This window comes from Salminus brasiliensis, chromosome 20 (genome assembly GCF_030463535.1).
Source record: "Salminus brasiliensis chromosome 20, fSalBra1.hap2, whole genome shotgun sequence".
NCBI classification, from domain to species: domain Eukaryota; kingdom Metazoa; phylum Chordata; class Actinopteri; order Characiformes; family Bryconidae; genus Salminus; species Salminus brasiliensis.
This window is the reverse complement of record NC_132897.1, coordinates 32,811,074-32,834,966: the sequence shown is the minus strand read 5'-3', so window position 1 is coordinate 32,834,966 and position 23,893 is coordinate 32,811,074. Positions and strand designations below refer to the sequence as shown.

The 23,893-nt window shown below is 48.7% G+C and overlaps 1 protein-coding gene across 4 annotated transcripts in view; it reads right to left on the bottom strand.

Moving 5' to 3' along the window:
* ppp3cca (protein phosphatase 3, catalytic subunit, gamma isozyme, a) overlaps window positions 1-23,893 on the bottom strand; it is a 99,142-nt gene that overhangs the window by 71,641 nt on the left and 3,608 nt on the right. For all 4 annotated transcript variants that reach the window (XM_072665171.1, XM_072665169.1, XM_072665170.1 and 1 more), the window contains exons 2-12: window positions 16,891-17,088; window positions 13,430-13,554; window positions 8,982-9,093; window positions 7,889-8,034; window positions 7,368-7,507; window positions 5,977-6,054; window positions 5,761-5,855; window positions 5,172-5,297; window positions 4,803-4,880; window positions 3,851-3,935; window positions 2,242-2,339 (exon numbers count right to left, since the gene is read on the bottom strand). In XM_072665171.1, coding sequence (XP_072521272.1) covers window positions 2,242-2,339; window positions 3,851-3,935; window positions 4,803-4,880; window positions 5,172-5,297; window positions 5,761-5,855; window positions 5,977-6,054; window positions 7,368-7,507; window positions 7,889-8,034; window positions 8,982-9,093; window positions 13,430-13,554; window positions 16,891-17,088 — 1,281 coding nt within the window. The remainder of the gene's footprint in view (window positions 1-2,241; window positions 2,340-3,850; window positions 3,936-4,802; window positions 4,881-5,171; window positions 5,298-5,760; window positions 5,856-5,976; window positions 6,055-7,367; window positions 7,508-7,888; window positions 8,035-8,981; window positions 9,094-13,429; window positions 13,555-16,890; window positions 17,089-23,893) is intronic.

Sequence of the window (23,893 nt, the reverse complement as noted above, 5' to 3'; positions counted from 1 at the left end):
CCTGCATGGCTACAGTTTGCCCATCTTCTTACGCCCAACTGCCCACAGGATATTTGCTAGTTGGCTCATTTTGCTGGCTTACCTGCAACAAGTGTTGTGGCTAATCGGTAACGTGACCGGAGATGCTGCTGCAACATGGCTGGACTTGCCCAGAATTTGTCCAAGGGATCAGAGTCCATTTCGGATCAGATCGACTCAGACTGACTTGGGAGACCCCTGTTCTTCAATGAACATCTTCAGGATATGGTAGGTTGGTTCGTAGATCACTACTCCATTAACTGCAGCTGCTAGAATTAAAAACCCTAAAAAAGCCCCCCCCCCTGTTCTGGAACTTTTGACTGGCACTCCACAGCCAGGGAATCAGTGGGCAGGCAGCAAGCTGCCATTTTTGATGCCAGGAGGAAGACAGGCAGGCCTATAAATACCTTCTCCCTCCCCCCCACCCCCTTCCTCCCCATTTCTTTTTTCTTTGGATTTTTAGGTTTCGCCTGGTGTGAAAGAACGGCTGGGTGTTTGTGCTGCATACAAACAGAGCTCTTTACACCAAAACATTTCAGCAGGACAAGAGGAAAGCGCCGCAGCTGAGCCGCACACGTGCACGGGCTGCAACGGAGACGTTATTGCAACAGCAGATTAGTCAACTGACTCATTTTCTGTTGGCAAACAAAGGACGTGTGCTAACCCAGCTGAGTCAACCCAACTCGGATACGCCATCGGCCACAAGAGCAGACAAGATAGTTAGCGGAGGGAGCTTTCCGCAAAAAAAGGAGTCCAGCTGTACAGTGGAGATTAAAGTGCGTACGAGTTGGGCATGCATACGTACATAAAAGTCAATTAAATGCAACATTTAATAATTAATAACAGCATTTTAATAAGTACATATTTAATATTCATTAAACCTGTAACTTACTCCTGTTACCTTCAACCCACGTTACCTCCTTCGCTTACAACTCAAATCCAAGTTGATTTCGAACTGTTACCTATAAACCCTGCTACTCGGAAACCCGTTACTCTGAAGCCTAGTTTCTTAAAACCCCTGCTACCCTAAAACCCCAGTTTCCCAACTCTATTACTGTCAAATCTGCTACTCGACTCTCTTCCCTTAAATCTCGTCACTCAAACCTGTGTCAGCCTGGTCACAAGTAGGTGTGGCACAATAGTGAAAAAAAAGCAGAAGCTGTAGCGCAAAGGCAGATATAGGTCAGTGCAGAGTAGACAAGCAAGCAAGAGAGAGAGAGAGAGAGAATGAATCTGGAGTGGACCAGGTCAGCAGCCCAGTAGAGCCCAAAGGACCGGGACACTTTAGAGGGCGCCGCTTTGAGCAACAGCCGTCACAGCCATCCTGCTTTTGACTGGGACTGAACTAAAGGTTGCAATAAACACTCCAGCCTCTACCAGCCGCATTTCCATCTGCCACACCTGCAGCTGTACGGTAGGCACGGTAACAGCAGAAGAGCCTGCCCTCCCTTTCACCCGATCACTCGACGCAATGCAGTTCTCTGGCCCTGCATCAGCTGTCCCCGGTTCTGCTCCCATTACTACTACTCATGGTACTGTTACGACTGTCCCTGGTCCATTACAGTTATTCCTGGTTATACAGCTGGCCTTGCTATAGTTCTACCTTGCTAACTGTTCTTACCTGTGTTGCTGGTACTGGTACTGCTGTCCAAGGTACTGTTAGAATTACAGCCGTACCTGGACGTGTTACAACAGTGCACCGAAGACTGTTACTCTCAGAGCCCCTGGCTACTGATGACAGGGTTTGATACCCGGGCTCGGCAAGCGGCCCCTCTTGGGTCCCTCTCTGCTCCCTGGGTGATGGAGCTGGCTGCCCACCACTCTAAAGGTGTCTGTCCCTGCGTCCGTGTGTCCACTAACATTACAGCTATCCCTGGTACTGGTATAGCCAAGATATACAAGATATAGCCTAGAAACTGCTGCTGCTACAGATGCTGTCCCCTGGTATTTTTTAAAAGTTGTCCCTATAACTGTTACAGCTGTACTTGGCATGGGCATCCTTCCTTTTAAGCCATGGAAAGGTAACCTGATTATTTTCCAATATAATCGCATGGTAATGCGCGCTAAAAAAAAAAAATTATATACTAATTATTGAATGTATTAAAACAGCCCTCGTGTTTTAAGCCGTCCATTGGCTTCTACTGTAAGGTGATGCCGAGTCAGCCAGGTTTTGGCGCTTTTCTAAGCACATGGAGGTATGGGGGCGAAGGAACGCACGCTTACCGTTCTGCAGGGTCTGCTTTCCACCAGACAGCACTCCGAGGGGTAGCGTCCCGGTTGGGGTCAATCCTTTAAGGGTCAAAACGCTCTCGCTTTCCTCCCTGCGACCAAACAGAACACAAACACACGCAAAATCTCATTAGTGTGTGTCCACAGAATCACGCAGAAACACACTGAATCAATTAGTATGAAGGGGGAGGAGGGGGGGGTGGTGTTGGGGTTAAATGGTAATTTGAAACTTTGCAGCGCTGCCAAGCTAATCTGAATATTGTCATCGAAAACAGCAAGACAAAAGATTTCGCAGCGAGTCCGACGGGCTGGAGCACTCTTGCGCCGGCTGCAATAATGTCTAATGCAATTAATTATACAGCTATTTCCACTCGTGACACACTGATGCTGGCTCATTATTCCTGATGGAGGAGCGCGAGCGTGTGCGTCCGTTTCCAAACAAAGCATCATTGTGCGGGGAGCTGCTCGTCCGCTTTTATAAACAGTGAAATCTATTTGCAACTACGTGTCCCATTTTGGTAACGAGGCCCCTCGCTCCCAGGCAGCTGAGTGAGAACGAATGATCTCCAGACACCTCTGGAAGATTTGGGGGGGGGGGCTCCTTGTCCCATACCCTGTGGGATAGAATGGAATGGGACGGGATTCCACCCCGGTAGTGCAAAAACCCACTCTACTGTGGCTCTGCTTTCGGGAGCCAGCTGTGCCATGCGCTGCGGAGAGTCCTTCCGCATTAGGGTCACTAAGCAACGTGCAGGGCAGTTAACAGGGATGCTGAGGCAGCTGCTAGTGCTCATCCAGCAACAGTACAGATTACAGTATGACTTGCCGCCTATCAAAAGGTTGCCAGGGTTGCTAGGGTTGTTAAGTGGTTGTTACGGTATCCCACGTGGTTGCCAAGCTGGATGCTAGGTGGTTGCTATGCTGTTCTGAGTGGCCTCCAGGGTGTGGCTAGGTGGTTGCTAGGCGGTTACTTTCTGGCTGCTATGGAGTTGCCATGTTATCCCAACCGGTTGCTAGGGAGTTGGAAAATGGCTTTAAGACCAAGTCGGTAGAAGCCTGGCCAAGAAGCTAAGCCTGTCTGATGTTTGGAAGGGTGCTGCTGAGTGGTTGCTAAGGGGATGCTAGTTATAGGTAGGTGGTCACTCACTGACTGCTATTACCGCGCTCCATGTGGCTGCTGAGGTGTGGCTGCCAACTAGACGCTACGCCTGGGATGTTTGGAAGGGTGCTGCTAAGGGGATGCTATGGTTGCTATCCCAGGTGGTTGCTAGAGGGATTGCAAGTGGGGGCACCAGGTGCTTGCTATTCTATTCAAAGCAGCTGCTCTGAGATCTGTCAGAAGCCATATATGCCCATGCCATAACACTATCTCCACCACGTTTGACAGATGATATAGTAATGCTTCGAGCCCCGAGCCCTTTCTTTCCTTCGCCATACCCCCATTTCCCAATGCTTTTAAAGTCAGATACCTAGAAAAAGAAATTGCGGAACATCCCCACAGCCCTGTAGGAGTACCCCAGCTGTTCTGGTGGTCCACATATTGGTTGCCAATTTGCCAGCCTAACTGTAGCTGGACCTAAGAAGATGAAACACAGCAACCAACCTGAGCACAGAGAACACTCTGGCCATCTTCCCAATGGCACGGATCTTATTCCTGATCACCTCCTTACGCGCTGCTGGTGCTCCACCTGCACACACACAGACACACACAGTTAAGACACCAAGGTCAATTTTTTATTTTTTTTTCATATGCACACATCTCTATCCATTCAGTCACGCCTGAAGGGGTCTTTAATCTAACTTCATTGCCGTGGGCTGTTTACAAACGGCTGTCCCGGGCCTCGTGTATTAGTAGTTAGCAATGCAGCAGAGGCTGGGGGTCTCAAGGGAACTGGAAAAGGAAACTGAAGCAGATTTAATGACAGTCTGACACTTCCGATGGCTCGCAGCATCTGTACTGATGAGCTGCCTGCTTTCTTAATGAGCAACGCCACACACACACACTTCAGGAATACGTGCCTGAGCACTTTATCAGGGTGGACCAGGACGTGCCTTCATCAGGATGTAAATGTTAATCCGAGATGAGCTATGATACGAGTGACTCATGTAATCCTGAAACGACGCACGTACAGTCGGGTCATTAAGTATTGGGACAGTGACGCGATACACCCGCAGTATGTAAGCAGGGAATGACTTGCACTACATGGAAAGGAAAAGTATTGGGACACCTGCTCGTTCGTTTATTTCTGTTTTTGCTGGAGTGAGTCTCTACGGTCCAGGGAAGACAGGCTTTCTACTAGATTTCAGAGGAGCATTGCTGTAAGGACTTGATTGTGTTCTCCGGAATGGTGCCCCATCCAGTACTTTCGGGATGACCGTGCATCTCTGCATCTCTGACAGCGTATACCCTACTCCCTACCGGCAGTAATAGGGAGCAGAGGTTTTTAGAAAAGTGGACACCGTCCAACCCTAGAGGCCACACACTTCAAACGAGGGCATAACAGGCAGATATCGGTTCAAATATGTATGCATGTGCGTTTATGAGTTTCTGGTACCTTCACAGAGGTCGTCTCCCTCGGACATGAGCTCGTCGTCAGAGCAGATGTTGAGAACGTTGACCAGCATCTCAGTCACTGCAAACACAAGCAAACGCTTCAGTCGATCGTCCCAAAGGCCTACAATCAGCGCCTCCAGCAAGAGAAACTCTAGCCTTTGGACTCAGACCCCTGTATAAACCTTAATCTCGCTTAAATTATTAATTACAAACACTATAAAAGACACACACAAAAAAAATGCCCATCACACCAAAGCCTTTCCTCGCCCCACCACCCTGGACCCAGCCCTTGAGGGGTTGGGACTACTTGCGGCACTGCGGCCCCTGGAACGGTGAGGTGCGCCCTCCCGCCCCGAGCGAACGCAGATACCTTTCTCTCCGACAAAAGGCAAGGACCACGTGAACACGTCCATGAAGTTGGGCAGCCAGTAGGGATGAGGGGAGCAGTTGAACTGTCGGATGTTCATCACGTTGTTTTCGTACTTTAGCACGGCGGCTGCAGGGGGACAGCGAAAAAAGTGCATTATATTCGTGCAAAAGTCAAAAGTTTGGGTCTTAACCTCCGTTTGTGTGTAGGGTGAAGTGTGGTGGAGATGAAAGGCTCTCCTAAAGGCATTAAATTACTAGTGCAAAGGTTTGGGCACTTCACAATCGCATTCAAAGCTCCTCAAACCTCGTCCCACAAAACGGGAGAAGACTCTGGAAGATAGCCCAGTGTTTACAGGCAGCAGTTTCCTCAGGTCACAGTGTAATTCAGAAATGCCAGCTGACCGAAATGGTGGAGGTTAGGGATGTCCCGATCTGATCCAGGAAAACAGACCATAATATGTGACCCTTTATAAAAATAGAGTGCCCAAACTTTCGCTTCGAGCCCTTTCCTTTCATTTTCAAACAAAATTTCAAGGCCAGAGTAGACAAGCCAGGGTTTGTGAGCGGGAGGGTCGGCGGCCTCGGCCTACCTTTGTTGTTGTACACGTCTAGGTAATTGGGGGCAGAGAAAATGGTGATTAATGAGGGGAAGCCCGTCGTCTGGCTCTTCCTGTACATCCTGTACCTGCGAAAAGGGGAACAAGCGGGCAGTTTTAGAGTCACGGCAGAGGCCGTAAAATACATAAAGTAAGCTTGTGGATCGGGCTAAACTTTGCGGACGGCAAATTTAAAATACAGCTGCTTACCCTGCGTCCTGGGCTTCGTGCGCTCTTATTACAGACAGCAGGTTATTGTTCGTCAGAAAGTCGCAGACAGCAGGATAACTGGAAGGTAAAGAGAGGGAGAGGGGGGAAATTAGGCTTTGCTTGAAGGCTTCCTGCACAGGGGTGTCATGGCACTATAGGGGCGGTATGACAACAGACTAAAGGACTAAAAAAAGCACAGTATACATAGTAAATGCATTTATATCATAGACCAAACATGCAGTCGATCAACCAACACAGGTTCGATAGCCAACATCTATTGGTGCTAGGCTAATGCTGCTAACCAACACCAGACTTGAACGGTCACCAAGCTCATCTCGTGCCCAAAGAAAGTCACCTAGACGCGTCTGCCGGCCAACATCGCTTAGATACTTAGAGCTGGGGACCCGGGGCTTTCCTCAGAGCGGGTGGGCTGCATTGGCGGCAGTTTGACAAGCGCGTTCTTACCCCTAGTGTTGGGAGCATTGTTAATGCTAGGTGGAGTTCCAGATTGGTAGGGTCATTAGTGGGGTAAGCATTGCGTTACTGCATCCCTCTGCATGAAGCCTATACATAATAAGCGTTATGGGGTTGTCTGTATACAGCAGGTGGTCATTTTTACAACCGAAACCCATTCGCAGCGGTTTTTGGACCCATGTGCTCCAATGCAGGGTCAAACCAAACACCCAGAGGGCTGGAAAGGCTTAAAAAATGCCTTCCTGGCAGCCACAAGACTTAGGCCGGCATTCGCTGAAGAAGGCCCTTAACGTAGCTACTGGCATCTGTTGTGGGGGTTTTGATCGAACCCGTCCCACCCCTCCAAAAAGACCGCTCAGGCAATTACAACACCTGCATTTAGTTAGCGTTCAGTTAGCGTGGCACAAACCAAGGCCAGCTGGACAAGCAAACAGTTCAGTCACACACTCACACACACACACACACACACACACACACACACACACACACACACACAGCACCGTGTTTCCAGGAGCCAGCCCAAATCGGAGCTTTCCACCCAAGGCTGGACGACTTAACGGCTGCATGCCGTCGGAGAACTGCGCTCTGACCGACATCGACTTGGGCAGAGCCGGCTTAACCTTTAGGCTTATCCTTCTCAGGGTAAACCAGTGTCCCGTTACCCTGCACAGTTTAGCATGTTCTCTACCACACCTGAACCACATTACGCAGGACTTGCTAATCAGCTGATTCCCTGGCCATCAATTCATTTGTAGACGGTGGATAAGTTCTTACTACAGTACACGTAAATCAGCAGTGTTCTACATCAACTCCAAAGCACCCCAAATGTGGCCCACTTCCCCATGTTCCTGTAACTGCCGAATTTCATGAAAGGGTGCGGAGTCAGCGAATGGGTTTGCATGGAGCAGGATTGGCACCTGAAGAAATAGGAGCAGCCTCGGACAGAGTTGTGGTTGAAGTGCTCCGAGGTCTTCTCGCTGCCGTAGTCCTCGCCCGGGTCCGCCCAGATCAGGTCGCACATTGGGCCGAAGGCCGGGGGCTCTTTAAACCTGTCTAACTGCAGAGTGATGGAGAAAAAAAACAAAAAAACAAAAGGGAATGGAGTCAAGTTTTGCCAGTAAAATAGAAACCGTACCAGACACAACCTAAATAGAACCCTTGCTGCAGTGGTACCCATCATGTTACGGGGGCTGGGGTCTTCAGGACCTTCAGATAAGGAACGGAATGTAGCATATTGCAATTTTTTTGTAAATCTGGAAGGTGTAGAGGCCTCACAACCTTACACATATTCAGGAGGTCACAGGAAGGTACCTACTGCATCTTTACCCACTGCTTCAGAATACACGGAAAACCTGACTGCTGTTTAGACAATACAGTGCCTTCCTCCGTCCCAAGAGCATCTTTCAACAAGGTCTGAAGCAGTCAGACGACTACTTACTTTCCTAATGTCATCCAAGCAGTTGATTTCTGGCGAGAGGCCTCCGTGAACGCAGAGGAACTGTTGGTTGAGGAGAGCGGCGAGAGGCAAACAGTCAAACGCCTCCATACACGCGTCATACACTCGCTCCGAGTACTTTATTTTACCTGTCAAAACAAAAGCAAGAGGCCAGAAAAGGGGAGGGGTGGGGTTAAAGCCATGAACAGTGGAGGTGGGGGGGCTGGAGAGGTTAAACACAGCAAGGTCACGAAGGCCTTTATATATGCAATGCGGTCCTGGCGATATAAGGAAACGAACACCACCCAGAGACAAACGACACTGCAAGGCAAGCTGCGTACGCCGGTGAACGAGGCCCAGGAGCCGAGAGAGAGGCTGCTATTCAGTTCAGTTCAGATGGGCCCAATTAGCACTCATTAGCAGTTGTGTGTACACTCTTTCAGGGGCTTATTAAGCTTATTATTGCTGTAGTGTCTGTGCTCAACTTCCTCATTACCGGCCTCGCTTTCAGAAGCCCCCGCAACAGGGCCCGCGATTCATTTACGAGTCCTTATTTCAATGCGGCCATTGAAAAAAAAACAAAAAAACAACACACAAGGTCACATGGAGAGCCCTTCTTAACGAAGACGTGGCCGCTGCTGAACCCGGCCGCTGCCGTTTGTTATGCAAAAGGCACTAGACTCGACGTCGCTGCTCTGGACGGATGGTAGATTCGAGCACAAAGGCCTGGCACAAAGGCCCGTTACTCATTAATCTGGAGTGGCAAAACCTAATCCGAGATCAGAACATGGGAGATCTTCCTTGAAGGGCATGAGTGAGTGAGTGAGTAAGCGAGTACATACACATCCGAACATTATGAGCACCTACAGAATAGTGGGAGTAATCACCCTTGGCACGCTGTTTGCCAGGTATCATGTACCAGGGTCATCAGGATCCCACAAAGTTAGCCAGACGCCTCCAGCTACGACTGACTGGTGTGCCCGCTGATTTACAAGGGGAGCAATTCCGGACACGAGACTGGACCCTGATCCAGGCCAGGACCATGGGTGGTCACTAGATTCTGATACTGAGACTATGTAGATATGACTGCACTCACATTCCTGTTTGAAGGTGAAGTACTCCGTGAGGTGCCGGCACTCGTGATTGCCTCTGAGGAGGAAGAGGGTGGTGGGGTGGTTGATCTTCAGCGACCACAGGAACAACACACACTGCGGAGATGGAGAGAAAGAGCGAAAATGAGGGGGACGTAGGCAAATAGGACCAGCAACCAGCCTGTTGGGCAACACACTAAACTAATAGGAAAATGGTAGCAGATGAGGGAACATGCCAACTGTTGGAGGATTGAACATGGGAACCAAAGGAGAACCACGCTAAATGACTGGGAACTGGGAATAGGAGCACCCCAGCGACAATGAGGGTCAAGAGCCAGTCGGTCCTGTGATCTGAACCTGCAACCTTCTTCCCCTGCCCCAAACTAACGGGTAAGACAGTTACGGGCTGGAACCAAACTGACCAAACTTCACATCAACCACAGAGAGAGTGAAACTGATGAACTGTTGGAGGTCCCCACTTTGAGGCTTGGCTCCCATCCCCTCATTAAAAGTAGCCCAGATGGTCATTGTGTGCGCGAGGAATCGCAGTGATAAAGTAGCCACATGACGACTCGCCCCCGGAGAGCACTTTGCTTAATTTACACATCTAAGATTCACAGACTGCACCGGGCAGCTGACAACACAGAGCGCTGGCAATACAAACAGTGCTCGAGGAAGAGCTTATTCCACAGTACAGTTGAGACGTACACACACACACACACACACACACACACACACACACACACACACACACACACACACTCACTCACTCTCTCTCATTAGCTTCTATTTAGGATCCTCTCCTCCTTCTATTAACATTCAAGTCCCCACTCTGCACTTAGAGCAGTGAGAACGCACAGGCTGCCCAGGAAACCAAGGACAGCAGGTGCACATTCAAATGCCATCTGAAATAATAGACAAGTGTGTGTGTGTGCGTTTAGAGTGTGCATTTAGAGTGTGCGTTTAGAGTGTGTGTGTGCGTTTAGTGCGTGCGTTTAGTGCGTGTGCGTGCGCGTGTTGGAGACAGTGTCTCAGCCCACGCATAAAGAAAAATGAGCAGAAAATTACAGGTAACAGAAAAGGGAGAGGAGAACAGAGAAAGAGCAGAAGAGAACAGAGGAGAAGAGGGGAGAGGAAAAGATGGAGGAGAGGAGACGGGAGAGGAAAAAAATAAAAGAGAGGGGGTGGAGAGGGAAGAGGAGAAGAGAAAAAGGAGGGGAGAAGAAAGGGGAGGAGGAGGAGAAGGAAAGATTAAAGAGAAGGAGAGGAGAAGAAAGGAGAGGAGGAGGAGAAGGTAAGATTAAAGAGAAGGAGAGGAGAAGAAAGGAGAGGAGGAGGAGAAGGTAAGATTAAAGAGAAGGAGAGGAGAAGAAAGGGGAGAAGGAGGTAAGATTAATCTTACCTTCTCCTCCTCCTCCCCTTTCTTCTCCTCTCCTTCTCTTTAATCTCTCCTCCTCCTCCTCCCCTTTCTTCTCCTCTCCTTCTCTTTAATCTCTCCTCCACCTCCTCCCCTTTCTTCTCCTCTCCTTCTCTTTAATCTCTCCTCCTCCTCCTCCCCTTTCTTCTCCTCTCCTTCTCTTTAATCTTACCTTTTCCTCCTCCCCTTTCTTCTCCTCTCCTTCTCTTTAATCTTACCTTTTCCTCCTCCCCTTTCTCCTCCTCTCCTTCTCTTTAATCTTACCTTCTTTTCCTCCTCCTCCTCTTTAATCTTACCTTCTTTTCCTCCTCCTCCTCCTCCCCTTTCTTCTCCTCTCCTTCTCTTTAATCTCTCCTCCTCCTCCCCTTTCTCCTCCTCTCCTTCTCTTTAATCTTACCTTCTTTTCCTCCTCCTCCTCCTCCTCCTCCTCTCCTTCTCTTTAATCTTACCTTCTTTTCCTCCTCCTCCTCCTCCTCCTCCCCTTTCTCTTTAATCTTACCTTCTTTTCCTCCTCCTCCTCCTCCTCCTCCCCTTTCTCCTCCTCTCCTTTCTTCTCCTCTCCTTCTCTTTAAAGAGGAGGAGAGGAGAAGAGAGGGGAGAAAAGACATAGCGGAGAGAACAGGAGAACACGTAACTGCTGTAAATAAAGGGCAGAACCACCGTCACAGTGATTGGGGGGCTAACGATAAGAACAGGAGAGGTAAAGCGAGGGGTGATGTCTGTAACTAGACAAACTTCCACAGCAGCAAACAGGGAAATCTGCTCGCACTACTGCTGCAGAGTTAACTACAGCTAACTGTAGTTAGCTACAGCCTCAAACACCACATCCGCTTCCATCATCTACAACTGCGTCAGTAGCAAAGCTGTTAGCCACATCAAGCCTATACTGAAGGATGCAGCCTGCTAATTAAGCTAGTCACAGCTCCAATAGCCACATTAGAGGCTGGATTTTAGCTTTCTGGCACTTCAACACCAGCAACTCAATGTCGTTCTATTTAGCACAACAGCTGGTCACTTCCGAACCCTGCACTGTGGTCAGGTAAGCTAACATTAGCTTAGCTAAATAGCTGTAAACGTGTGAATTTTGACTTTCAGGACAAAGCAGACGTGGGACGAGGGGCACGTATCGTCATGGGGGGCCTGCAGCACTCCACCTCCAGTTCTTTCATCTATGACATTTGGGGGGCTCTTATGGCCTCCATCTAAAAAACCCTCGGAAACCCGCATGACTGTGACGATCAATGGATTCCTGCAGGGGCCGTGTGTCTTTAGTGGAGACTCAAACCCTACTGTCCAACCCTACCCCGACAAGCTGCCGGACACTACACCTCTGCAAATGACGAGCCATTCATTCTAGAAGAACCGAGGCAAGACACGCAGAGCAAACGACCTCAGAAGAACCGGTCGGTCGATGGGCAGATGGATGAATGGATGGACAGATATTTTGTATAGCAAATACGCTAACTGCCGTAACAGCTAATTAAACATTTCGTACGTTTTAGTAAGAACGTGATCCGGCATTTAAGGGCAGATCCGAGAATCTGTCAAGGACGAGGCAAAAATTGACTTGCAAGTGAGGCAAGTTACAGGAGAGTCAAGTTACGCGGTGTTAAAGGCCAAGATTGAGTGGAGTCGCAACTGAGTAAAGAGCGATTCTCAATTGAGTCGTGAGTCAATTAAAGGCAACTCTTAGGGAGAGTCTTAGCTGACCAGCGAGTCAGTTAAGGGCAAGTCCAAGTCCAGCCACAAGCTGGTTAAGGGCAATTCTGAGCCGAGTCCCGAGTAAGTGAAGGGCGAGTCTGAGTTGACCTAGAAGTCCGTTAAAAGGAGAGTCCAAGTGGAGTCACAAATTTATAAAGAGTCAATTACGGGCGAGTGGAAGTTGACCGCTAAAGTCAGTTAAGGGCATGTCCAAGGGCCGTGTCCAGTCACAAGCTGGTTAAGGGCAATTCTGAGCAGAGTCCCGAGTAAGTTAAGGGTGCAACAATTAAGGGCGAGTCCAAGTTGACCTAGAAGTCAGTTAAAGGCGAGGCCAAGTGGTGACGCATGTCAGAAAAGGTCCAAGTCTATAAAGGGCAAGTCTTAACTGACCTGCAAGTCAGTTAAGGGCATGTCCTAGTCTAGTCACAAGCTGGTTAAGACCAATTCTGAACTAAATCACGAGCAAGTAAAGCGCAAAACAATTAAGGGCGAGTCCGAGTTGACCTGGAAGTCAGTTACAAGCAAAGTCCAAGTGGAGTCACAAATTCGTAAAGGGCAGAGCCAATTATGGGCAAGTGAACCGCCAAAGTTAGTTAAGGGCATGTCCACATCTAGGGCAATTCTGAGCCACTAGTTAAGGGTTAAGGATCGGAGTTGACCTGGAGTCAGTTAAGGGCATGTCTGTGAAAAGATGCCAGTCAGCTGAGTGGTTTCAAGTTGCGTCATGAGTCCGTTAAGGTAGAGTCAGAGTTAAGCCACGAGTCAGAGTCAAAGTGTCCGAAACCACATAAGTAAGTCCCCACGGTTTGAGGGCAGCGTGCAGTGGGGTATAAGGGTCCATCGATCAAGCGATGAGTCAGTCGTGCCCTAATCTACTTTAATGACGTGTCTGGAAAGGCAGGACAGCGACAGCTTCCAGGGAGGTCATGAGAAAGGCAACAGCCAAGCTACAAATCTTCACTATGGGACTCTGGAGTGTCCAGAGACCGCTGACCCATAGAGTGAGAGAGCGTGTGTGTGTGTGTGTGGGGGGTAGTTAATACAGTGCAGCTGGTCTTTATTCAATACGCTTTACCAGATGGTTTGGAGAAGCTGGCCTGCTGGAAGATTCTACTGATTCTACTGAAGATGCCCTAGATCAGCAGTGGGCAATTCCAGTCCCGGAGGACCAGCGGCCTGCACCATCCCATGCGTTTACCATCCCTGCCCAAGCTCTTCTGATTTAACTCACCTGTTACTTGCCAGGTTTAGTGGACCTGTTCGGCGTCCTGCTCTTACTGTTAGCCACTTTAGCAGGTCACCTAAAACTACGCGACTAAGAAAAAACAAACTCACCTCGATGCTGAAGTAGCCTCTGTCCACGTAGTCTCCCAAGAACAGGTAACGTGTGTTATCGGGCGACCCTCCCACCTCGAAAAGCTTCATGAGGTCAAAGAACTGGCCGTGGACATCACCACACACTAAAACCACACAACCACAAAAGGACACGGTCAACAGAAGGCCCTTCCTGCATACATGCAAACACTCCAAACATACAATACATACACATACAGAGTCTTATGCAAAGCTTTGGGAACCTTTGGCTAAACGCTGCATTGTTTATTGCAATTGACTATTTTGATTTTTACTACTTCTCAATCAAAGTGGCCTGTGCGAAAGGGAGTGTGAAAGCCAGTTTCGAGCCAGGGAAATCGGCAGGAGGTCTAGGGTTCGCTTCAAGAGGAAATTATAACACACACACACACACCCCCTTTCGGATATGTCATTTTAGCAGCGTACTATCACAGAGGATTGCCGCTCGTAGCCTGAATCGGAGGGTGAAAAAGAAAAGGCCATAGCGACGAGGACGGCACGCAGGTATGAATTAAAGACAAGTGCCTATAGAAAAGCATCAGGCTCAGCCTCAGGCTCTGAGAATACTTCCACCTCCGCACACCCTTACATCAGGACTGCAGCGACAAGGCAGCCGTCACTTAGCAACAAAGGTAGCCAAGGCGAACATGCATCAAGTCTGAATCCTTTCACACTGCAGAGCATGGCAGCAAGAGGCTGGTGCACAGGCCGGCTCTGGGGGCGAGCTCCGCTGAAGAGGGGGCAGGCAGGACGGCCCGAGTCGAAAGCAAGGGTTCATCCACATCATGATGCCAGTTGGCTGGGAGCGTAAAAGGCACTCGAGCTAGAGAGATCGTAGATGGCCCACACACAGACTTAACTTGATGCTTTTAGCTGTAGGCTCTGTTAGCCAGGTCTTAGTTGGCTACTATTAGTCATCTGTTGCACATTTGAATCACCTAGCCCCAGTATTACACAGACTCCCAACCCTGAGCCTGGACTAAAATCCAGCTGACAGCTCTCAAAGCAAACTCTTAAATAGCCATATTTCTCACCAATTTAGCCATTACCACTCCCGACTTGCCAGCTAGGATCGTCCCATCACAAGACTCATTAAGCTTGGCCATCTGAGGGATTAGGGAGATGGAGGGCCATCTACCCACAGAGCGAGACTGAGGCCAATTACCTCACCTGGATGCTCGGCCATGGGCATCTGCAGAATTGATGGAGACCAAATATGCGACCCTTAATAACTGGGCGCTTAGACAGTAACACCACTCCACAACACTTAGGTACGGTATGCAAACATACACAAGACCCCCAGCACAAGAGTAATGCAAATGAGATTTGAAGGCAAACAGTTCAGGGTGTGGTCCATCTCCCAAAACTCATGTCCCAACTCCACTAACTGAAGAGATCCTGGCAACGGTAGCATACGGTCGATAAGGTTCTGCTGGCGAGAATTTGAAGCACCCCATAATACTGCAATGGAACCACACTGCATACTTTGTCTTTTCAGAGTGCTCAGAAAGTTGGTCCATCATCAGATCACTCGAAATGATATAATTGGAGCTTGTTCTAGATATAGAGTCCTCGCACACTGGCACCTTCTTCAAGCGGGAATGCCTGCCAACCGTTAATGTACCATTCCTCCCTTTATAACTAATACACTTGTTTCTTATAGCCCACTATCCCTCTCGCATGGACTGTAGCCCACTCGCTTGGCCGCATTCCTGTTGCCAGGTAACAGCCAATTTCCATTTCTTCAACAAAAAAAAAAGGAACAGTGCATCATTAGAGTACGAGCTAGTTTCTCAGATTACAAGAAGATCTGGCTTCTGTGGGGCATACAGGCCGACCTCTTGCAGACGCTCTGATCCGAAGATCAACGACTTTCAGGACAGATGAAATAAGCTTGCGTGAGCCTGCAGAAACCGTAACTACGGCTGAAGAGACGACCGCGTTATGCACCGTAAATGGGGCTGCATGATTAATCGGCCATTCTTCCTTGAAAAGGTTTCTAGGTTTGCCAGCTCTGCTCTTCTGAGTTTCAATGAGATTAAGGTGGAAGACTGCAAGGTAGTCCATGGTGGATTCTGAGGTGGGTTTAGGATCATTATCTTGCTGTAGAGGCGCATTCTCGCTTGTTTTAAGATGGTGTGATGTTTTTGCGTCCAGGATTTGCTGGTATTTAATTGAACCCATTCTTCCTTCTACCGGTAAAACGTTCCCAGAGCCACTGGCTGCAACACAACCCCAAAGTCCACACTGAGCCACACCTGTGCTTAACAGTTGGAAAGGTATGCTTTTTGTGAAAACATCTTTACTGACCACAGCCAAAAAGTGCAGTGTTTAGCTTCATCTGTTGGATGTTCCTCTGAAAAACTGGTTTTGTATTTCCGTGGGACGAGGTTTAAGGAGTACAAGCATTTCTAAAACTCTGAAACTTGCATCACCTGGTATTTCCTAACAATGACTATGAACAAGCCGCATCCCTAACAAGCTAATTAAGGTCTGAGATCTTCGTGAAGGTTGTGAGAGCTCAGATCTCTTGGGGTGCCCAAACATTTGCATGGTGCTTCGCTCTGATTGTTCGACTGCAAAATTGTACAAAACAAAATGAACACAGTAAAAGTTGCTTAAAATTTGTCTTCTGGAGATCAGTTTACCAGGGTGCGCCCAAATCTTTGTATGCCACTGTATTTGTCAGCGGGAACACAACATGTTAGCTTGTGGCTGGTTTGTTAGCCCTGGGCTAGAACAGTACCTTATGGCTGGAGCGTTAGATGGGGACGCCATAAACTTAACGTACTTTTATAAAATGTTGAAAATTAAATCCAACATCCAACAAGAGCCACAGAATTAAATCATTACCATGCAAATATAGTAATACTGAGATATCCAACATCCTAGAAAGCTGCTTTGTGAAAAAGATTAGGAATACGCTGCCCGATTTCAGAGATTTCATTTTAACTAGTTTTGAGAAGGATTTAGCCTAAAACATGGTTTTGAGCTCAACTCATGGTGGAGAGATACATGCAGGCAATTATAGGACAAAAACAGTCCCCCAAGATAATTTACAATTTTCAGATTTACTACTGTTTTCCCAACGTCACCATTACATATAGGCTACAACTCGTGCAGAAGACACATGTGGGTTAACTGGTAGGTTTGGATAGCGGAGCTTACGTTCTCCTCAACATCCTTTACTGTAACAAGAATCCACAAGCTGTATGAGCAAGAGCTAGAGACTAAATATGTGGAGGAGGTTAACCACTAACTGTATACATGATATAATATACATATACGCTGCCTTTTATAAATAAATAAAAATAAATAAACTGTACTATATCTCTAAACTACGCACAATCACGATGAACTACTCCCATCCCAAGAGAAATAACTGCACCCAGAAGCACTCCGAGAGGGCAGCTCTACAACAGGCGAGCTGCCACCGTCCTCACCTGTGATGGGCGCCTCCACTTCCAGCATACATTTCTCCTGCCGCAGGATGTTGGCGCCGTCTGTGATGATGCGGAGGGCGACGTCCTCCTCCACGCGGCCCTCTTTGACCAGGTGGCTCTTCAGCAGCTCCGTGTTGGGCTTGCCGTCCACGAACAAGTCCTTTATGGTCAGCCTCTGGTGAGGGGGCAGGGGCACCGCTGTGGAGGGCAAATAGCAAACAGTAAGTACTTAATTACTTATTCATTTCAGTACTGACGTAGTTAGGCAATCTAGGCTGCTGATTGGCTGTCTAGATTCTATTTAGTGTATAGAATAGCGGCGAGGCTGAACTATTCACTTCTGACCATTCGCTTCCATGTACTGCCCTTCAGTCAAGGGCTTTTCACATTGAGCGTTACTCCATTCAGGCCTGTGCCCTCTGATGGTTAACAGTTACCATGGTAACAGCTCTAATGGACTGCAAAAACTCATTTACATGAACGTTTTTTTCTCCTACCACGACTACGCCGATCAGCCATAACATTAGCATCACTGACCGGTGAAGGGAAAAACCATTCATTATCTCCATCTACAGGGGCATGCGTCAAAGGGTGGGCTCTACATATTGATGAGCGAGTTTTGATGAACAGTCAGTTCTTGAAGGTGAGGTGTGAAAAGAACATCTGTGTCAGAACATCTGCAAAACATCAGGGATGTCTTGTGGGTTCCATACTTCACACATTCAACGCCCAGCTTCTGCCAGAAAATAAAAGCTTAACCCCAAAACCAGTTTACGTCACCATGGCTAAACCTCCATCAATCGCAGTGCGTCTGAAACCCCCTGATCTATGGGTTTTCTCTCAACTACCAAGTAGGTAGGTTCTTCAGATGAAGAACTGTTGTTAGAACCTCACAAACCCACCCAAACTTAGGGTTTTCAGTGCATCTTTCCTCAGACGAGCTCGTCTCCAGTGACCCTTCCTGCAATTTCGACCACCTCGCATATTTCACGAGGAGAACGCCACTGACTGAGCTTTTTCGTGCCACAGAACGAGCCACAGGAGGGTTTTTTTGAGACACTCCACACCTAATCCCTCACCTGAGCTGAACTGCCAGGTAATCTAGTTTGTCAAAATCCCTTAGCGAAAGTCCGAAAGGTTGCCATGGAGAGAGACACGGAGAGAGAGAGAGACCGGGAGAAAAAGAGAGACCCGTTCGCTTATAAATTGGATGGTCGGACTGCACATTACGCCTCGGAGGGGCGAACTTCAGGGCTTAAAAGACGTCCAAATCAATAGGGGCTTCCAGGCAAAGGCCGCTGCTGAGCCGCGTGATCGCGAGCGCGTCTCTGATGGAAGGTTTTGATCCGAGGCTCCGCGACACGTTTTAATTACTGAATTGCTGTGAGCCCACGCGCTGAAAATCAAATAATCTAAGACCTATGGGATGTTCCGGCAAGCGCTTTAATATCCCGATAAGGTCAGGAAGATACCCATGAGTGCAAGTGCCTGCAAATCACCACAACATGCAAAAGAACAGTCTTAATTGTGGATCCAAAAAGCTTGTAATGGTCCCTATTCTCCATAGTTTCCACTGTTAACTGCTGATTTCCAACACACGTCTGGGTTTCTGTACCAGATTGACTGTTATTTCTCGTACAGTCAAACTATTACAGTAATGACGCAGTAGAACTGTGGCCGGGGAGAAGCGCAAGCTGCGCAGCTAGCGCAGACGGCCGAAAAACGCTCAAATCGGGTCACCGAACACCAAGCGAACGCTGTGCACCTCTAAATACGTCACTGAATAACTGTTAAACCGTCAATCTACCAATAACAAACGCTAAACTGCTCTGAATCAGGTTAGCATTAGCTTAGCACAGCATCACTCCCTCAGAACTCGCTCATGTCTGACAGAAAGTCCACTAATAAACGTCTAAACGAGATTGACCCAAACAGAGCGACTGATGCTGGCTGGCCGAAGTTGAAACGAACCTTTTTTACCTCAGGTTTTGCATCTATAGCCACTCGCTACGCTACTTTTGCTGACCTAGCTCGGCTACAGCGCCACCGAGTAGCTTCGATAAGTTAGCTAGCAGGCTAAACACCATGGCACTAATAGAATTCGAATTCCCCAAGTGTAAACGGGTGCTCGCCCTCCCAGCTGGCCCAGGGTAAACGGTCCGCACCGGCCAGTGAATGACTGTTGAAGTATAAAGCTTTGAGAAGTACGCCGCGCTGGCCGAGGTGCAGTGACCAAGGCTCTCTGGTGACGTCAATGAAAAGAGAACGCTGTGTGAAAAGTCAAGGCCTCCAAACACAAGCGCACTCCGTGTGTCTGGCACAAAGACCACGGCTCGGCCGCTGTGACCACAACAGTGACCCCATTTGCATGCCTATGACTCTGTGTGTGCGGGGTCAGCCGCTCTGCTTTCTGCTCAGAGTGGCCGGTCGGGCCGGCGAGACGCTCACCGGGTCCAATTCCACGGGTCCTTTAATATTTGAAGACAGAAGAGATTTGGTGTAAGAAGGTTTCGGCTCCATGAAGACATTACATGTTTGCATCAGAGATGTGGGAGTGAGAAGCTACACCTTAATCTACACCTATACCTAATCTAAAACTACACCTTAATCTACACCTAACCTGAGCCTTAATCTAACTGTAACTGGTAAAGACCCTTTACTAAACCTAGACCTTAACCCACACCAATCTGAACCTAACTTTAATCTACACCTAATTCTGCACCTACACCTAATCTAAACCTAACAATAACATACGACACAATCTACACCTCATTTTAACCAACACCTACACCTAATCTGAGCCCAACCTTAATCTACACCCAACCATAAATGAATCCTAACCTTAACACGCAACGTAATCTACACATACATTTACTTTAACCTCCACCTAAATCTACACCAAACCAAACATTCATCTAATAACATTCATCTTACACCTAATGTTAAAATAACCAACAACTGAATCTAAACCTTAACCTACCCCTTAACCCACACCAATCTAAACCTAACTTTAATCTCCACCTAAACCTAATCTGTACCCAACCTTAACCAAAATCTCATTTAAACCTACACCTAAACCTAATTATACACCTCATCTAAACCTACACCGAAACCTAATCTGAGCCAAACCTTAACCCACACCTAAACCTAATTTTAACCTAACCTTAATCTACACCTACACCTTATCCGACCCCAACCTTAACCTACACCTAAACAGCTGGGTTTGGGTAGTAAATAAACTGGCTGTAGTTGTGCTGTAGTCGCGGCGACCGACGCCCGGTTCCATTCACCACCGTTGTGAAGAAATCGGAGCTGGCAAGTTTCTCTACAACGAACCATCTCGCACCGACTCCCGACTCCGAGCGGCCTTCTCCATCTCCCCCACTGCACAAACTGAACGCTGGAGAGATCAGTGAAACTCCCCTTTAACAAGCGTGCGGTTCACACAGCACTAACGGGGGAGGTCGGAGCTTCCATTACTTGCCTCTCAGCTTTCGTGCTAAACTAAACTGCGCCGCTGAGCCGCAGCAGCCGAGCGCTCTGGATATAGCTGTTTGAAAAGCAGTCCCTCGGGGCTGCCAGCTCGCGTTCAAAGAGTTGCAGCGGCAGCGTCGTGATGCTGGGAGACGCACGGGGGCCGGCCGTCTGACAGCTCTCCCCTCGATCCGTCAGCTGTCTGGAGCGTGAGCGGAATGCCGAGGCAAGCGCCGCAGAGCATGAAACAAGCCTGCGCTGTCAGAGTCCTCGGCTATACCCACCTACAGCGCGCCAAATCAATCTACTGAATCATACAATCAGAGAGATGTGCGTACGGCTGTGTGTGTGTGTGTGTGTGTGTGTGTGTGTGTGTGTGTGTGTGTGTGTGTGTGTGTGTGTGAGGGAGGGTGCAGGACCTGTGCTCCAGACAACAGGCTCGGTGTTACACACCAACCCAGACTAAACAAACCCAGCAGAGACGCGCAAACGTCTGCCTTGTCGCCAGGTTAACTCAGCTGGGCTAGCGCTGGCTTGTGAACGGGCATGGGTTCATGGCTACTACGTGGATGGGCGTCAGAGGTCCAGTTCTGACCATCCTCTGACCAACTTGATCAGACGGGCAGCTGAAATCACAAAACACACGAGTTAATCAAGGCAGGTTTGCCAGCCTGTGTTGCACTTGGCTGCGTTTCCCTCAGCATCCGCCAAAACTGTGCGGAAAGGTTCCGCTGAGGCTCCGATCATTTAACCATCTAGTCACGCAGCCTCAGTAGAACATTTCTGGCATAAAATTTAGTGCTGATTTCGGACGCTGTAAACAAACAAGGCTGGAGTCAGATCAGAAATCCGCCAATTTAAGCCCAATCCAGCTCCGATCCTTTGTTTTTACCGCTGTGTTCTAGAAGATTGCCCTCTGGCGCCCTCTAGGCATGTGAACAGACATTGGGCCTTATTCACCAACTGCTTTTACTCAAGTCCTCGCAAAGATTTAGCTGACACTCCGACTTTTACAAGGACAACGGGGTCCGGCATTTTAATGGCAGAGCTGTGAACAACTGGTGGGAGCTCCAAAAAATGCGCCGAGTGGGAATTAAGCAAACCTGGACTTGAAATGTGGCTGAAAGCAGTGGAAAACACCCCCCAAGACCCATTTCCGCCACTCTGCACTCTCAGGTATAAGGCCCTCTCCTCCAAACTGGTGGAATTAGAGCCTCAGTTAGCTGGAACATGGACGGTGCTGGCCAACCTAGCTAAACATAGTGCTCCCAAACCAGTCGCTGAACTTCGTTGTTTCAGACACCAGTTTTTATGGTCTACACGGTAGCTCAGCAGCTCGTACTCTGCGGAGGTGGAGCTAGCTAGTTAAGCAGAGGCTACAGACCCAAAACCATGGTGGAACAACCTTAACTCAGCTTTCTAACGTTTCAACGGCAGCCGCTGGATCGTTAGTCGCCACCTGCTTAACCTGGGGCTGTGGGGACTGCTATACTGCCAACTAAGCTAACGCTAACCAGCTTCTCTCTCCTGTTTCACAGCCGTTTAACATCATTTGTACAGTACGGCAGGTTGAGGTGGTACAGGAAACTAAACCCTGACTGACCCTGCAGTGACCGCGAAGCTCAAGTTCTCAGAAACATGTACAGATCGCAGCCAGGCGGGTCATTTATCAGCAGCCATCTAAAATATCACACAGGGAACTTCCCAACGTTTTAATATGGTATCCTACAAACCCCAAATTCCCAGCATTCCAAAGAACGGCCACTGCCAGAGCATTCCCCTCCGATGCCGTCTGCGACCGGCCAAGGTCTAAATTTGGTTGCAGAAGCCGAGAAGCCAAGGGCATGTCCTCTGGTCAGCCTCGGTGCGTTGCAGGACACCTGCAACAAACGAAGACCTCCAGCCGTCGGCTTTTTAACCGTCTAAATCAAACGTTTTATGACGGGATTATTTTGGGGTTTCATTTTCTGCAGCTGCTTTTATGAAGCATTCTTTCTGTGACTGCCTACGGAAACAATGCGAGTTTCTCCAGAGTTTATGACCAGATTCGCTTATCTGACACGGCTCCGTTTGGGAGACGCTCAAACCCATAAAGGGAAAAAAAAAGTCAGCCTGAATCAGCGCAGTTAATACGCCTCTTTGTTTCAAAGATCTGGCAAATATCCAACGGGCCAGCGAAAGACAACCTGCTAAGCTCGGTCCATTAAACCAGAATGCTATAAATTTGTACATTACCGAGTTTGTACATTAGCCTTAATCAGTTAAATATGAGCCTTGCCATTGCCATCAGCAGCCAGAGTCAGGGAGGGCACAATCGGCCTTGCTCTCTCAGGGGCGCTTCCCTTCCCATGCTATTTCCAGTGCGACATTGGCCAGATGTCGTCCAACACAGCTGTTTTGTCGGACCCGACGAGCCTCACGTTCCTCCGATCGTGCTAGCTAACATGAATGCTAGTGTTGGGGGTATTGCTAGTGATGGGGTAACTTTACATGAATAGGGACCGGGTTACTGGTCTTCCAAACTGGGGTAAAATCAAGTGACTAGTTACTGACTGTGACAAACTTGCAGCAGAACTGAAGAACGACCAGAGAAATGGCAACCTCCAGGTCTGACCCACAGCCACAACACCTCTAATCCTTGCACAGGAAGTACGGATGACCACTCGCTTAGCCGTGACTTCCCAGCGCACCGACAGCTTAGCAAGTTACCCAAGTGCAGTAGTTCTGCGGGCGCGGGAGCCCCACGGGATGAAGCCGCTCTGCAGAGTTCTACTTTCGACTTCGCATACCGAGAGGGTGGGGGACTGTCCCAAACCTAGGTTAGAGAAGCGTGAGGGCGGGGTTTGGGTCAACCTATTACACACCTCCTCCACTTCCGTACCCTGCCATAAGGACAAGCAAGCAAGCATGCTCTGACAACTGCGACGGTAAAAATAAACGGTAAGCACTCCTGGGCCCATGAGGCAGGCTGGGAAAAGGGACGGTAAGCTGGGTACGAGCTCTAAGAAGAGATTAGGCAAAGCCTCTATTAGCCAGGGATTCCAGGTCCACTGCAAAGAAGAGCCTGACCCCGAGATTCACAGGAAGATGCCAAGGTAACCGTCGCTGCCGCTGTCGCCGCTTCCGGTACTCGGCACTGCTTTTAGCTGAAGGTTGACAGTCAGCAGAAGGACATCCAGGTCGGGAACTCCCCGATCGAGAAAGGCCTTCACATGACTCTCAAACTACCATACATCAACATCTTTCAAATCCTTCTGAGGTTCAAGGGACCGAAGCCTCTTTTAAGCCCTGTTGGCAACAAAAGGATGAGATGTATTCCCAAACAAATACAAAACCTAGTAAGGACTGGGACCAGACGGTCAGCAACTCAAATGCAAGAGGTCAAATTCTTTTCTGACCTTCTGATCAATTTGTTTTTTCAAAACAAAAATACAGACTTCAAGTCAAGTTTCCAGCCCAGATTTAGGCTAAGCCTACACTAAAGCAGGTTCCAATGGTGAATCACTACTGAAGCTACAATTCAGACCCT